Source organism: Oncorhynchus gorbuscha, linkage group LG13, assembly GCF_021184085.1.
Source record: "Oncorhynchus gorbuscha isolate QuinsamMale2020 ecotype Even-year linkage group LG13, OgorEven_v1.0, whole genome shotgun sequence".
Classification (NCBI taxonomy): domain Eukaryota; kingdom Metazoa; phylum Chordata; class Actinopteri; order Salmoniformes; family Salmonidae; genus Oncorhynchus; species Oncorhynchus gorbuscha.
Genome location: NC_060185.1, coordinates 35,672,137 through 35,688,217, shown reverse-complemented (window position 1 = coordinate 35,688,217; position 16,081 = coordinate 35,672,137). Strand labels below are relative to the sequence as shown.

Here is a 16,081-nt window from a genome sequence, read left to right as displayed (position 1 = left end):
CATCCCCTCCTGGATCTAGTATTCAAACAATGGCTGCCTCTCCTTTCCCCAGGTCAGTGGAGAGGAAGGAGAGCATCAATAAAGTGCTTATGGGCTTACAGCCTGTAGCTAGTCCAGCAGCCACTTCCTATAGCACCCGCTGCAGTGGGAATTGAGAGTAGCGCTAAGGAGCTGTCGACGGGTCTCTCGGTGCTCATATCTACTCTGTGAGTGGCTTAATCAACAGTGTGCCGTTGTGTATGCTACATGTTGAACAGTATATACTTAAGCTATAAGGGCCGAGGAGGTGTGGTATATTTCCAATATACCACGGCTAATGGCTGTTTTTGGGCATGACTCAATGCGACAACGACACATTAGCCATGGTATATTGGCCATATACCACAACACCCCCCCAAGGTGCGTAAATAAATATGTATTTATTTATTGCCGCTCAAACTTAATGAACCATTATTGAAATGGTTCTAGAAACCCTGAAGCATGTGGGGCTGAGTGGTGTCTTTCTTGTGTAGCACACATTCCCCTGTTGCTCACCAGGTGGCAGTAGATCTTCTGCATACCTGACTGGGTGCGTGTGGCTGCTTAAGTAAGCAGTCAAGATGAGGGCTCTTTCTGTTTATAACCACACACACACATGGCTCCAACCATCTTTAAATGATTCTTCTGAATTTTGGTATCTACTTCCTCAGAGTCGGATGAACTGGTGGATATCATTTTTATGTCTCTGTGTCCAGTTTGAAGGAAGTTGGAGGTAGTTTTGCGAGCCAATGCTAACTAGTGTTAGCACAATGACCAGCAAGCCTTCTAACACTGTTACTGTAGCAATGACCAGCCAATCCCTCTGAGATGTGGACCACTCCATTACTACCTCGTCATCCATTTTCATTGTACTTCTCCCACAACTATATGGCCCTAGCAGGGTCAACAGATCACCCTGGCCAACACACACACCAAGCTATGGAGCAGCACTCCGGGCCAGCACCAGTGATGGTGGAAAAAGTTGCTAGTTGCATATCGCAATATTATTTTGGATGATATTATAACAATACTTTGACTCCAAGTATCAATTTGTTTCCAAGTATAGCTGGTTAGCGTCAGCTAGCGCTAGTCTGCTGTACCTGCCCAAAAACGCAAGTATTTTTCATCTAATGGCTTGTTCTCCATCCTTCTTTTAAAATAGTAAGCCAACATGTCTTCAGGACTTATTTCCATCACTGATTTAAAACTCATTTTCTCACGCTCTCGTCTCCATCGTAGTAAAATCGCACTATCAAATACATATTAATACATATTGTATCGGCACCTCTGTGTTGGGATAATATCATGAGGCCCCTGGCCAGCACAGTAGAGCCCTGTCACCATCCCCACTGCGACAAAAATGTGTACATTTCACAAATCAAATATCTTATTGGTCACATGTGCCTAATAGAACAGGTGAAGACCTTACAGTGAAATGCTTACTTACAAGCCCGTAACCAACAATGCTTTAAGAAGATTATTGATTTTTTAAACAAATAAGTGTTAAGTAAAAAATAGAAAATCAAAGTAACAAATAATTATAACAGCAGTAACATAACAAGTGAGGCTATATACATGGGGTACCGGTACAATGTGCGGGGCCACCGGTTAGTTGAGGTAATATGTACTTGTAGGTAGAGTGAAACTGACTAAGACACTCTTATCCAGAGCGACTTCTTAGTCAGTGAGTTAATTTTACATGGTGATGTTGACAGCAGGAGAAACCATCCTCAGTGTTTTCCATTCAGGCCAGGCTGCTTTAAAAGAACTGTACATCTACTTCAGTCCTATAGCTAGCTCTTTAAACCACCTCATCATGGCTGGCCTCCTATTATACATGAACTCCTCCATTTACCAACTGTGCCCGTCTGCTTGGACTGAAGCTGCATAGACAAACCTTGTTTCAAATGGTCACATTGATGAATCCATAGATGTTGTGTTTGATACAATTGTGGCTGAATTTGGTAATACCTTAGATTAATCAGGATCAATTTCTCAGTAAATATTTAATATGGTCATAGCGGTGATGTCATCTTGAGTAGTTTGTGTGCCATATTAATTAAACCCATTCTCTCTCTCTCTGTCCAACAGGACATACAAGAGTGGTTCAGGAGTAAACAACAGAAGAACAGAACTGTTTCTGAAAGAGCATGAACACCTGAGAAAGTAAGAACCAACACACACACCGCTCCTGACTTTGTGACTCTAAACGACCAGATTACTTCGCAATATCATCTTGCAATATTCTCCAAGTACCCATACTGTCATCTCACAATTATTCTGTCAAGCTTTTTCTGAAATTCTTACAAGCAATTTGGCTTTCTGCTTCTGGTAATTCCAAGTACAGTGTCTTTGCTGTTCCCAGAGCAGTTATCATAGCTGTATCAGTTCTCAGAGGAGCTGCTACTTCCCAGTAACCAGACCAATAGCAGTCTGCCGAGCAGCACAGTGCTGGGATAACTCATGTTGATGGGCCCAGTTAGGCATTTTGAATAACTCTAAAATGATCTCCCTGCTCTTGCTGTTTGCTTGCTAAGCACTGCTTAAACACTTCTTCCCCCAACAAGACAGATGAGAAGCTGTTTGGGTTTTTCATTTTAAAGATAGAGCTCTGGTAAGGATGTTTTGGTGTATAAATCGGCGTGTGTCATCTTGATTCACTGGCATTTCTGGCTATTTTTTTCCCCCGTAGACAGCAACTTGGCTGCTTAAGTTAATGATCTGTTTAAATGAAATGTAAGAGAATAAAATAGATTTAAGGTAAAGGGAAATTTAGGCCTAATAATTCATAAATAAAATAAAAAATTCCTGTATTATTCTTCCATTAAAATATCAAAGCGATAACTCCTAAAGGTCCAACTCTACCACACACTCAGTCATAGCACAACTGTACATTTGAGTTCAGTAAGGTTATTCTCATTCAGTCAGACCATAAACGCCACACAGTGCAACACAGAAATATAACTGTCATGTTATCATTTACCTCAACTTGAATGGACTGGCATGGCGCGCTGATTTTTAAGGTTTAATTCTTTGTTCACCTCTGTGTTGGCGTGTGGCGCTGAGGTGTTAGAGACAGGCCATTCAACCTCACACAGGGTATCAGCATGGTGTAAAGACAGAGACCTACACATTAACTACAGCGTTACATGTGTCATGGCCAGTGTCAGGAGGGAGACATTTCAAACCATGGCTACACTAAAGAATTGGCCCCCAAATAGCAGTTTCTCCAGATACACCCCAAACCTCCATTCATTAGAAGAAACCGTCTGACTGTTCTGTCACAAAATGGCTGTCGTGTCTGTGACACATTAATGACATGCTATTTTATCAAATCGATTACCTAATGTTTAATTGATTACGTGATTGAATTAAATCATGCAACAATTAACTCATTAATAACCTAGGGCACCATGGAGACGTTTATTTAAGGAGTTCCGTCTTCCGAATGAACTCTTGGCGATCTAAAGATCTCTTACATTTCAGTCATTAATTATTCTTTACCTTCTCATTCTCATCTGAACGTTGTAAAATTCTGAACGAACCCTAGTTTCCATTATCAGCAATATACAAATTGGCTTAATTATTTATTTACTAACTAAATCATCACAGAAATGCATAACAAACCAACAGTTACTAACAATGATAGAAAAGTCCCTAGTGGGCTAAGCTGATATGACGTCTTGGTAGACAAAGGAAAGGGGTGGGGACTGAGAGAGCGGGAAAGACCAAATGGATTCACGACAAACAGAATAACCTATTAATTGAAATGCTAATCCATTGCACATGAACGGCCGCTCATTCCAGAATTATTGAAATGTATATGTTTGTCTTCTCTGTTGGAATCCTTGATCGTCCTGTAGGGTTCATCAGAGTCTCTGGTTCACTTTCCCAGAAGTCACGATGTCTTTCGTGGTTGTAGTTGGTACCATTCGGAAATATTTTCATAGATAGATGCTTCCGCAGTAGTTTCTAGCTGCAAACTAGTAATTATGTCTAAGATTTGCTCTTATTCTGTAGTGATCGATAGTCTGAGTTGAACCATTTCCAGCCATGTAGCCAATGTTCCACGTGGTATGGTCTTGTCCTTTGGTAGTGTTGTAATTGCCAACTATTTCAACATGTCGCATCCACTGCATGTTTTCCAGTCTTAGAAATTCAACTATTTGCAACCTTAGCCAACACTGGGGTTTGCGTGATCTTAACAAATCGAGACGTCCGGCTTACCGTGGGTCTCTCTGGCATGAAATGTACATTTTTGTCACGGGTGGTTTTATACACTTCAGAGAAAAGGGCCGGTCCATAACACTGACGTAATGTCTATGCTCTCGTGGGCGTGGTTACTGACTTGGTTAACTTTATATGAAAACCCATTTTTTCTCATTTAGAAGGTTAACATCACATTACATCTTTTCAAATGGTTTCATGTTTAATCACATACATTTCACAATATTTAGATGTAAACCTGACAGCTGGGAAATGTACACTAAGAGATACTGTTATGTGTGTTTCCTGTCCTTCTTGAGATCACGAGATCACCAAATGAAACACACTCATCATAACTGTCCTTTGTGTCCACGGACCATTCCCAGAAGTACAGATGTTTCATTCTCCCATTTTGGGGATTAGGAGTTTGGTCAAGTCTAGTTCTTTGTTCTCTCGCTCTACACACTGCATGTCCAAAGGAATTTACGACCTGACATTAAACTGTGGCGAGAGAGGAACTTCTGTTAGTGTAATTTTAGTTTTTCACTTTTGTGTATTTACTTTACTTTCCTTGGCAATGTTAACATATGTTCCCCATGCCAATAAAGCCCCTTGAAATTAAATGGGGTGGTGGTGCCTATGATACCCCCAGGGCACATGACAGCTGAATGGTATTTTTCCAATCACTGCACTGAATGTGCTCATTCAAGTACAGTACATGACCAAAAGTATGTGGACACCTGCTCGTCGAACATCTCATTCCAAAATCATTGGCATTAATATGGAGTTGGTCCCCCCTTTGCTTCTATAACAGCCTCCACTCTTCTGGGAAGGCTTTCCACTAGATGTTGGAAAATTGATTCAGGGACTTGCTTCCATTCACCCTTGCGCATTAGTGAGGTCGGGCACTGGTGTTGGGCGATTAGGCCTGGCTCGCAGTTGGCTTTCCAACTCATCCCAAAGATATTCAATGGGGTTGAGGTCAGGGCTCTGTGCAGGCCAGTCAAGTTCTTCCACACCGATCTCGACAAACCATTTCTGTATGGACCTCGCTTTGTGCACGGGGGCATTGCCATGCTGAAACGTGAAAGGGTGTTTCCCAAACTGTTGCCACAAAGTTAATGTACAGAATCATCTAGAACAGTAGTCACCAACCTTTTCTGAGTCAAGATCACTTTCTGAGTCAAAATGCATGCCGAGATCTACTGTTCAGATTTGTTTTTATCATGACTTTAAAAACATAAGCCTATGCAACATAAACCAATTAAAAACAGTACTGTAGCAATGAGGTTTGTGCAGTAAGCTATAGGCCCAATATATTATCACCGCATATTGGCTTTGCTTAAATTTACCTGCCAATGCATTGTTTGGGACATTTTTAAAAAATTTGATTTAAAAAATTGAGGTAGGCTATATGATCACACCGGTAATAGATCCGTTGTACGTGTGAGGCACAGCTGAGTGAGCATACATTTAAATAATTGGCTTTTTATTTTACTGGGCTGATGGTGCCTACATCTGATGGTCAGTTGCAGCAGAGGGAAGAGAGGAGAATGAGGGTCCCCCTCTCAACATCCCTTCACTCTGCCTTTCCTCCACTGATACTGACCAAAAAGGACACCATCTTCCAGCTGATGGCGAAACTCGAGTCGCACCGCATTATTTCTGCCTCATGCACAAATTCATGTTGTTACTCCTATGAACAGAGAAAGTGAAATATTCTGCGATATTAAGACTCAAGCCACTAATAATAACAACGCAAGCCTATAGATAGTTTCCTACATTCATTACTGCTGCACTGTTTGTTGTAGCGCTGAGTGGAAATAGGAAGAAGGCACATTTTATGGCATATAAAAGTGTTGACAGTGCTGAGTACGAACGATATCTCACTCATAAAAACAGCAGCTCTTTTCTGTATTTGTTGGCAGTCTCTCTAATCATGGTTTTAAACATTTTGAAATCTCACAGTATCAATTTTGCCGTAGCTTTCTTTTATGCCTGCTTTGTTACTGCAGACTGTCATCTGAGCAATCTGATTGGCCAGCGGTGTCATAGTGCACTTGGATTTCCTCTCCAGGCCCGGGAAGGTAGAGTTTGTGCAGAATTGTTTGGCGTCCGCCTAGAAATGCCTTGGAGATCAACAAGTCGATCACGATCGACCGGTTGGTGACCTCTGGTCTAGAATGTCATTGTAAGCTGTAGCTTTAAGATTTCCCTTCACTGGAACTAAGTGACCTAGCCCGAACCATGAAAACAGCCACAGACCATTATTCCTCCTCCACCAAACTTTACATTTGGCTCTGCATTCAGGCAGGTAGTGTTCCCCTGGAATCCGTAAAACTCAGATTTGTCCGTCGGACTGCAAGATGGTGAAGCGTGATTCATCACTCCAGAGAACCAATTTCCACTGCTCCAGAGTCCAATGACAGTGAGTTTTACACCACTCCAGCCGACGCTTGGCATTGCGCATGGTGGTCTTAGGCTTGTGTGCGGCTGCTCGGCCATGGAAACCCATTTCATGCAGCTCAACAAACCGTTCTTGTGCTGACGTTGCTTCCAGATGCAGTTTGGAACTTGGTTGCAACACTCACTACCGAGGTCAGACGAAGTGCTTCAGCAGTTGGCGGTCCCGTTCTGTGAGCTTGTGTGGCCTACCACTTTGGGCTGAGCCGTTGTTGCTCCTAGACGTTTCCACTTCACAATAACAGCACTTACAATTGACCAGGGCAGCTCTAGCAGGGCAAGTTTTACGAACTGACTTGTTAGAAAGATGACATTCTATGACGGTGCCACGTTGAAAGTCACTGAGCTCTTCAGTAAGGCATTATACAACCAATGTTTGTCGATGGAGATTGCATAGCTGTTTGCTTGATTTTTATACACCTGTCAGCAACGGTTGTGGCTGAAATGACCGTGGTGCTTGCCTACGGAGCTGTGAGGGGAACTCAGTAAGGCTCTGATCAGGCCCTACACCCAAACAAGGGCAATCCACCTCTGGCCTGCTTCCCTACCACTGAGGAAGTACAGCTCCCGCTCAGCCCAGTCAAAACTGTTTGGCCCCCAATGGTGGAACAAACTCCCTCACGACGCCAGGACAGCGGAGTCAATCACCACCTTCCGGAGACACCTGAAACCCCACCTCTTTAAGGAATACCTAGGATAGGTTAAGTAATCCCTCTCACCCCACCCCCCCTAAGTTTTAGATGCACTATTGTTAAGTGACTGTCCCACTGGATGTCATAAGGTGAATGCATCAATTTGTAAGTCGCTCTGGATAAGAGCGTCTGCTAAATGACTTAAAATGTAAATGTAAAAAAATGGCTGAATCCACTAATTTTGAAGGTGTGTCCACATATTTTTGAATATATCGTGTACCTCTGTGTAATTTCATAGTAAAGTTGGTGTAAGGGGACCCATGGTTTTTGTGTATCTCTCAGCAGTTGCCTCGGACGGTAGGGCCCACTTCTCAGCATTGATATCACCAGCATTACATTCTGTGTGCTGTTTACTTTAGTACCAAAGGGATCCTTACAAAACGATGTGCTGGTGGAAGACCTGTTTGACTGGGTTTTATTTATTCAGGTGCTGCTGATGCAGGTTTAGGTTCTGTTTGTGAAGCAGTCAATTTCCTCCTCTGTGGATGAAAGAGAAGGACCATGAAAACAACTGCCGGTGCAGAACATTAAAGCCATACAAAACCCCTACAAACACATTACCCTGTACTAGCAGCCTATTGTAGTGTACATTTAATGTGATTTAACAATACAAGACAGTAAGTAGGGCATGGGGACAGCTGCTCAATATGTGTATTTTTCAATCTCAGGTTAACATTATACGAAAGGCAGAACGGCAGCATTTGAAATGCTATAGATGTGCAATATAATTTACAATATCTATTGTCAATGTCACAGCTGCATAGTGCCTATGTTATTATTTCCCTCATTACATTGAGAAAAGATGGCACGTAGAGTTGGTCTGGGTCTAGTTCTCAGTCTCACAATGCTTTTGTAGAGGACCTTGGTTGGTTTTGAAACCTGTCCTAGACCAATCCCCAGAACCTGTCTTTTAAGAGAGGAGGCTATCTGTAATCTGAGTCATATCTATGCCAGCTCAGACATGCAATACAATCTAGGAAAGTTTGGTGATATTTGCTGTCGCGGTATGGGTACACAGCCTCAACCACATCACAAGCTGGGAGCAGCACAATATGATGTTAACCACAGGAGATAAGAGAGGACATTCCCCTACTATACCAATGACTGAGGAGAGGAGAGCGAGCTGGAGCTTAGTGGGCTTGATTCTATTACATTAGATCTATTGTATTAAAGAGAGGGCAGGAAAGGGGGATGGAGGAAAGAAGGGATGAAATGTGTTATTGGCTGCTGTGGTAATGGCCTATAGCGGTTTAGAGACACAAGATGCCAAAGGAAGAAATGCTTCCCATCAAGGTTTGCAGCTCTGCTGCGTAGACCAGTGGAAATGTTTGGGAGGTTGTGGACAGGTGTCTTTTATACTGATAACAATTTCAAACAGGTGCCATTAATACAGGTAACGAGTGATGGACAGAGGAGCCTCTTAAAGAAGAACTTACAGGTCTGTGAGAGCTAGAAATCTTGCTTGTTTGTAGGTGACCAAATACTTATTTGCCACCATAATTTGCAAATGAATTAATTAAAAATCCTACAATGTGATTTTCTGGATTTTTTTTCTCATTTTGTCTGTCATAGTTGAAGTGTAACTATGATGAAAATTACAGGCCTCATCTTTTTAAGTGGGAGAACATGCACAATTGGTGGCTGGCTAAATACCCTGTTTCCTTCCTGAGCGGTCTGATGGCAGCGTAGTCACATGGTGTTTATACTTGTGTTCTATTGTTTGTACAAATGAACGTGGTACCTTCAGGCATTTGGAAATTGCTCCCAAGGATGAACCAGACTTGTGGAGGTCTACTATTTTTTTTTCTGAGGGCTTGGCTGATTTATTTTGATGGTAGGCCTTGAAATACATCCACAGGTATACCTCCAATTGACTCAAATGATGTCAATTAGCCTATCAGAAGCTTCTAAAGCATGACATCAATTTATGGAATTTTCCAAGCTGTTTAAATGCACAGTCAACTTAGTTTATGTAAAGTTCTGACCCACTGGAATTGTGATACTGTGAAACAATATGTCTAAACAATTGTTGGAAAAATGACTTGTGTCATGCAGAAAGTAGATGTCCTAACCGACTTGCCAAAACTATAGTTTGTTAACAAGAAATTTGTGGATTGGTTGAAAAACAAGTTTTAATGACTCCAACCAAAGTGTATGTAAACTTCCAACTTCAACTGTACATTTTTCCAGCAGCAGACAAGTTATATTTGCATGATGTAGCATAAATCATCATTACTGTTTTGTTTCATTCATGTGACAGACCAATACCTCACGAGACTTATTTTCTCTAAGCTGAGACTTTAAAACTGAGATCTTTTGTTCTCAAAACAAGGTCTGGGCGTACTGATAAGTGAGGATTCTTTCAATCAGTCACTTGCATGAACACAGAAATTTCTTATTAGAGCAGCACATGAATAGAACACAGAAATGAGTTATAAGAAAAGCATATGTGTAAAATGTCCATCACAATATCACATACATTTATCAAGCATTTCACACAGATACTGACTGTTAGCACTTGGAGGTCTATTGCGACTTCCCACCAGAATGGGCTTTAGCTGAACCAGATGAACCTGTGGCCATATTACTTCAACAGTATTTAAAATGAGATCCTATCTAAGCTTTACAGGAATGTGGTTCTGAATATAAACGGTCACACCTCCACCTTTTGGAATTTCTGTATTTTCTGTAGGTCTAATAACCATTTATTGCTACCACTGTATCATCAAATGTATTATCTAAGTGAGTTTGAGATTGTCAGAATATGAATCTGATACTAGCAAATAATTGATTTCATGAACCTTATTAACTTGTTTATTTATGTTAGTGCAGGGTGAACTGCAAACAGTGGTCTTCCTGCTAGGGCATACCGCCTCAGTGCTACCAGTATAACTCTGGTTCATAGGCACATTATTGTTGCATACAATAGCTGTAGGATCAGCAGAGGCATTCAGGGCAGTAAGAGGGACATAAATTAGGTTACTTACATCGTCTTCCAACACCCCTGGGATAATGTACATTTGCTGAAGCATTATGACAACTCAGCAACACAATGGTAGGGATTAACTGAGCTGGGCTTGGGTCATCGATAAGTCATTGTCTCATTGATAAGTCATTGTCTCAAAGCAGCCTTATAATGCTGTGAAAGGATCCAGGAACCTAAATGATTTGGGTGGATCCCATCCTGCTTTATAATGAGCTTTGTTTCCAGAAAGTATCTAAATTGTCAAATGTTACACCCACAGAGCGGCAATTGTCTTGTAGCCAGTTATGGAAGGATAAATGTTCAAAAGGACCAACACAATATTTCATTGACGAACAGACCAAATGAATGGGCCCCATATGAAAACACACAGAACATAAAATACTTCCTGGTGTCACTGAGAAATATTGACAATTCTCCACTGTCCCATTTGAACTCATGAGTATTTGTGAACGGTGAAGAAGCCTGGTTTTGGATATGGATACTTATTGATTGGAAGGGGATCTGAAAACACTATAGGCCTTTTATCGAAGGTTGTAGCATATACAACTATGTTAAAATCAGACTACAGCACATGTAATATCTATTAAGACACATCCATTATTGTAATCAGATCTGGATATAAGGTGACTGGCTGTGTGAAGTTGGAGAGTGGACTTATCCCCGTGTACCAAAATGGCTAGGGGAACTCTTGTGACCTGTTTTCTCTTCTACTATGTTACTCCCTTGTTCCCTCTCTCTCAGGGAGGAGGAGGATGGGGGCGGCAGGAGTGAGGGATAGTCTGTTGTTCCTAAGGAGAACATTTGTTTAATCAGGTTTGGCTGGGGCCGTACTGTTTAGGTCTTTCTGTCTCTCGCCGACACATGCACGCTCTTACTGTCTCACTCATGCGCTCTTTCCATTACATCCTTTCTCGCTTTCTCTCTCTCTCCCCTTTCCCCTCCCTCTCCGTCTGTAAGGAGAAGGTCATGATTCAATGAGAGGAAAGGAGGAGCATGCTGCAGGACCAATCAGTCCAGAGTGACAGGAACTGATGTTGGTTGTGGTTTTGCTGATTGCAGCTCTCTTACAGATTTTTCGCTTTCTCACTGTTCTCCCTCCCTCCCTCCCTCTGCTCCTTTCGTTTTCTCCTGCTTTCTTTCTCTGCTTTCCTGTTTCCAGCCAGTTAATCATTCATCCCTGGCCATTTCAGTCTAGCATCCAGCAGAATCCTGTACTGCTTGAAGACATAACATGTTCCTATTAGTGATGTGCTGTTTGAGACAGAAAAGAGGCAAAGGATCCAGTCCTCTTTTCTATTGGGATGTAACCTTCTCAGGGATGGATAATGTTGAGCTAATTTCCACACTAAATGAGTGTCTCAGTCTGTAGCGGCTGGGGACAGAAGAAGCCAAGGTTGCTGGGGGTAGGGCTGTGGCGGTCTTCAAACTTTGTCAGCCGGTGATCAAGAAAATAACTTAAGCAAATAACTGACGGTCTAACAGTAATTGGCCTCTAACATAAACACATTGAGCATCACTTGGCCTCCACACAGCCTACAAGCCACTGATGCAGACCTTTGGAACATCTACATTTTAAGTGTAATAAATCCATGTAAGATGGCCTACACCTTCACAATAAATTAATTATTTATTTTACAGGTCTAAAGAAGCATGATATGAAGAAAATGTAGTCTAATTCAGAAGAAAAGAATAGCCAAATGGTCAAATGGCTGTGGGCTACACTAGTTCATTTAACAGACAAGATTTGCTTAGAATTCCTTGGCATTATTTTATAGTATGAACACAGCTGAATAAAATAAAGGATATTTTGTCAACGATTTGAGGGAGTGTAGCACATGGTGGCTATTCTGTGTTGAGGGGTTAACAAAGAAACAGGTCCTCCTATATGCTTCATTTAGACTTCATTATGTAACTTTAGTTGTGATACATACATTGGGCTATACTGTTTAATTATTATTTTTTTTAATCTAAGACTGCATGATGTGATTCTAATGATGATTTGAAAAGCCTAATTACAGTGACTAAACGATCATGTGGCATTTGACTGCCGTCATGACTCGTGATGCCTGTGTGGCGGTAATATGGTCACCGTAACAGCCCTAGCTGGGGGCCTACGGGCTAATGACTCAGCACTCAGTTTTTCAATGAAAGTGGATTCTTAGCAGGAAGGAGAATCTCTCATTGCTCTCTTCACTTTCTGTCATTGATGCTCGCTCTCCCACTGGTGAATGAATGTCTGCAGTATCGACGCTAAACGGACGTAAGGCTCAGATGTTTCTCTTCCCCTCCCGTTCTCTCTCTCTGTCAACCTATCCCATCTCCCATATCTCTCCATCTTTCTCCATTCTCTTCCTCCCTCTCTCTCTGTTAACCTATCCCATCTCCCATCTCTCCATCTTTCTCCATTCTCTTCCTCCTCTCTCTCTGTCAACCTATCCCATCTCCCATATCTCTCCATCTTTCTCCATTCTCTTCCTCCCTCTCTCTCTGTTAACCTATCCCATCTCTATCTCTCCATCTTTCTCCATTCTCTTCCTCCCTCTCTCTGTCAACCTATCCCATCTCTCATATCTCTCCATCTTTCTCCATTCTCTTCCTCTCTCTCACTCAATTTTACCCTCCACGCTTCTATCTCTTTCTGTATCTCCCTCCATTCTCTCGCTCTGCTCTGTTATCCTCTTCTGTCTGCTCCCTCTCCCTCACTCTATCTCTGTCTGTCTCACTTATACTCTCACACACACGCAAGCTCATACTCAGGTCTCCCACTGGAGCTTTCTTTCCCTTTATATTGCCTCATCCTTCATCTCGCGCTCTCTCAGACCACTGCACTTCCTGTGGCTGTTCTGGTGCACGTTATGCTAGCTCTAGATATGCTAATGTAATCAGCATGAGTGGGGAGACCCCTGGGGAACCAGAGGGAGCGGCAGCTGCTCCTCCTCTTTGCCTATGAACTGCTCAGGAGTGATTAGAGATGGAGCCAGTCACACCCTTTACTGGAGGTACTGGCATTAATAGTAGTGTTCCTCATTATTTGTGTTTGTCATGTATTTTTCACTATTGCACGCTATTCCCACAACCTCACTCTCTCCCTCACAGACCATTTATCCCTCCTCTCCCTCCTTCCCTCCATCGGTGTCAGTTCTCAGTAGCATGGACATATCTCTCTCACACACACAGTCCCAATGAGAAGCTGTAGCAAGACCGGATGTTACTTTTGAAACAAAAATAAAAACCGATCTCTCCCCAATATCTCAATGAAACGGACATCCTCATAGCAGAGCTGAGGCAGATCACCCCTGTTTAATTAGCCATCTGATTTTATAATCTGGCATCAATCATCTCACTCACTCCCATTATCTCAGAAAGGTTATGAAGACAAAACTACTGTACTATCTGAAAAGTTATGAAGGTTAACCCCAGTAGTTTCTTTCTGATTTTGGAGGCATTGTGGACAGTGTGTGACAGTATGCAGTAGTGTGGATGCCTTCAACAATGCAGTTGTTACGTTACATTAGTTCTTCACTGAGTCATTGATCTCTGCACTTGCGGTAAAGTTTTTGCTCCTAGAAAGGTGGATTTCTCGAGGATAAATCACAATACCACATGGAATTAGCTTTGCTCTGATGGCTGATTTTAATGACTGCAAAAACACAGCACTGTGCTAAGAGGCAGGATGGAGAACACCCTAGTTTTTGCTGTGGCTGCCGCAAGGATACACACCTCCCTACCCTGTCCTACCTCCCCTCCCCTACAACTGAACCATATCGCGTGAGAGTGAGTGAGCAACACATAAATCCATCCTCTGTCTCATTGGCACATATTAAAATGCCATGAATTAGCTCCCGCTGCAGCTCAACAGTCATCGTCCCTCCCTTCTGCACCTGATGATTTACTAGCTGAGTAGTCTTCCTTTCTTTCCTCCTTCCATTCCTCCTTTTGCTACCTTGCCTTTTTTATTCATTTACCCAACCTCTAACAGCTGTGTCAGGTGGCTGTCAACCCCTCATCCCCTCCTTACCCCTCACCCCCTACCCTCACCCAGCTGTCCTCCTCACCCCCTACCCTCCTCACCCCCTACCCTCACCCAGCTGTCCTCCTCACCCCCTACTCTCCTCACCCCCTACCCTCACCCAGCTGTCCTCCTTACCCCCCTCACCCCTATCCTCACCCAGCTGTCACCATATTTAATATACCAATAACAAAGAATTCCAAACCTCTGCCAATAACAGCTAGTTGTCAGTTTTCCCCTCCCCACTCAGACCACTCTCAGACAGTCATAGCCAAGGTTTTTTGCTAAAAAGCTATTTCTGCCCATTTTGAATGGAACTCTATTACAGCTGCTGCATTGGACCTTTTTTAAATGAAACCTTTTCATTGGCTCATTAATTTTACCCATGTTGCACTACAATTTTTTCAAATCTAGAATCTATGCCACGGTGTGTTGAAGCTGTTATGGCGGCACGTGGCGCCCAACGCCTTATCAAACATCAGCTAACCGATCGCTGCAGCTGTACATAGTCTATTGGTAAATAGCCCACCCATTTTCACCTACCTACTGTTTTTATACTGTTTTTATTTATTTACTTTTCTGCTCTTTTGCACACCAATATCTCTACCTGTACATGACCATCTGATCATGTATCACTCCAGTGCTAATCTGCAAAATTGTAATTATTCGCCTACCTCCTCATGCCTTTTGCACACATTGTATATAGACTCCCCCTTTTTTCTACTGTGTTATTGACTTGTTAATTGTTTACTCCGTGTGTAACTCTGTGTTGTCTGTTCACACTGCTATACTTTATCTTGGCCAGGTCGCAGTTGCAAATGAGAACTTGTTCTCAACTAGCCTACCTGGTTAAATAAAGGTGAAAAAAAATAAAAAAAATAAATAAAGACAGTATGTTGATTTTGGCACCTGTATATGGCTTACATCCTATATGTCTTCATCTCTAGCCAAATACTGTCCAAGCTCATGATGTTTGATTTGGGTGATTTAGAGAGAGACAGCAGGTATATTTAGTAGATTTGAGAGTAGTCATCTTTCCAGGAACACCGGTGAACACCAACTGGAATGAAGTAATCATCAACTCCACATACATACACACCATTAGGGCTTGTCAGAGCACAAATATTCTACCAGAACGCCCCCATTAACTCTAGCACAGTTTAGACCACTAGTCTTATCTAGAGTTCTGTCAGAAGTGGAGCATTTTGGAAACCTGTGATAGGACATCGAGTCACATGCTCCTCCATTGGTGAATTCAGTGATGTGCAGTATAAGCACTTTGGGACATCTGCTAATGTAAATTGATTTGTAGCTGTCGGATCCTGGACCCACAGAGGAGTAGTAGTACTTGGCGAACACTCTGTTTCCCTCAAGTCCTCCATGTCCACACTCTACTTCTCCTCAGTGTGAAATGGAAGATGTTTTCCAGCCACTATTCTCCATCTGCGTTGCAAAACCCTCTCTTGTAGTGATCCCATTGCCTGTAGAAGTACCGTCCAGCCTGCTGTCAGTGGCCATGTCACAGCACACTTGCACGCCGGACATTGGGCCAATGGGGTAGACGCTTTAGATGATGCTGGGTTGGGTGTAGTCATTGTTGTAGATGTCAGCTCAGTGAAAAGGTAAGGTTTACGAAGACTGGGCGGCCACAGGAGCCAGTAGTGCCAGGGTCAACATTACCTTCATTCTACCGGGTGGAGAGAGCTT

General features: G+C 42.5%; 1 protein-coding gene across 2 annotated transcripts in view; it reads left to right on the top strand.

The window, feature by feature from the left end:
* The window catches only part of LOC123992799 (Golgi SNAP receptor complex member 1-like), a 43,436-nt gene that overhangs the window by 5,522 nt on the left and 21,833 nt on the right, over positions 1 to 16,081 (top strand). For both annotated transcript variants that reach the window (XM_046294321.1, XM_046294322.1), the window contains exon 6: positions 2,110 to 2,184. In XM_046294321.1, coding sequence (XP_046150277.1) covers positions 2,110 to 2,184 — 75 coding nt within the window. The remainder of the gene's footprint in view (positions 1 to 2,109; positions 2,185 to 16,081) is intronic.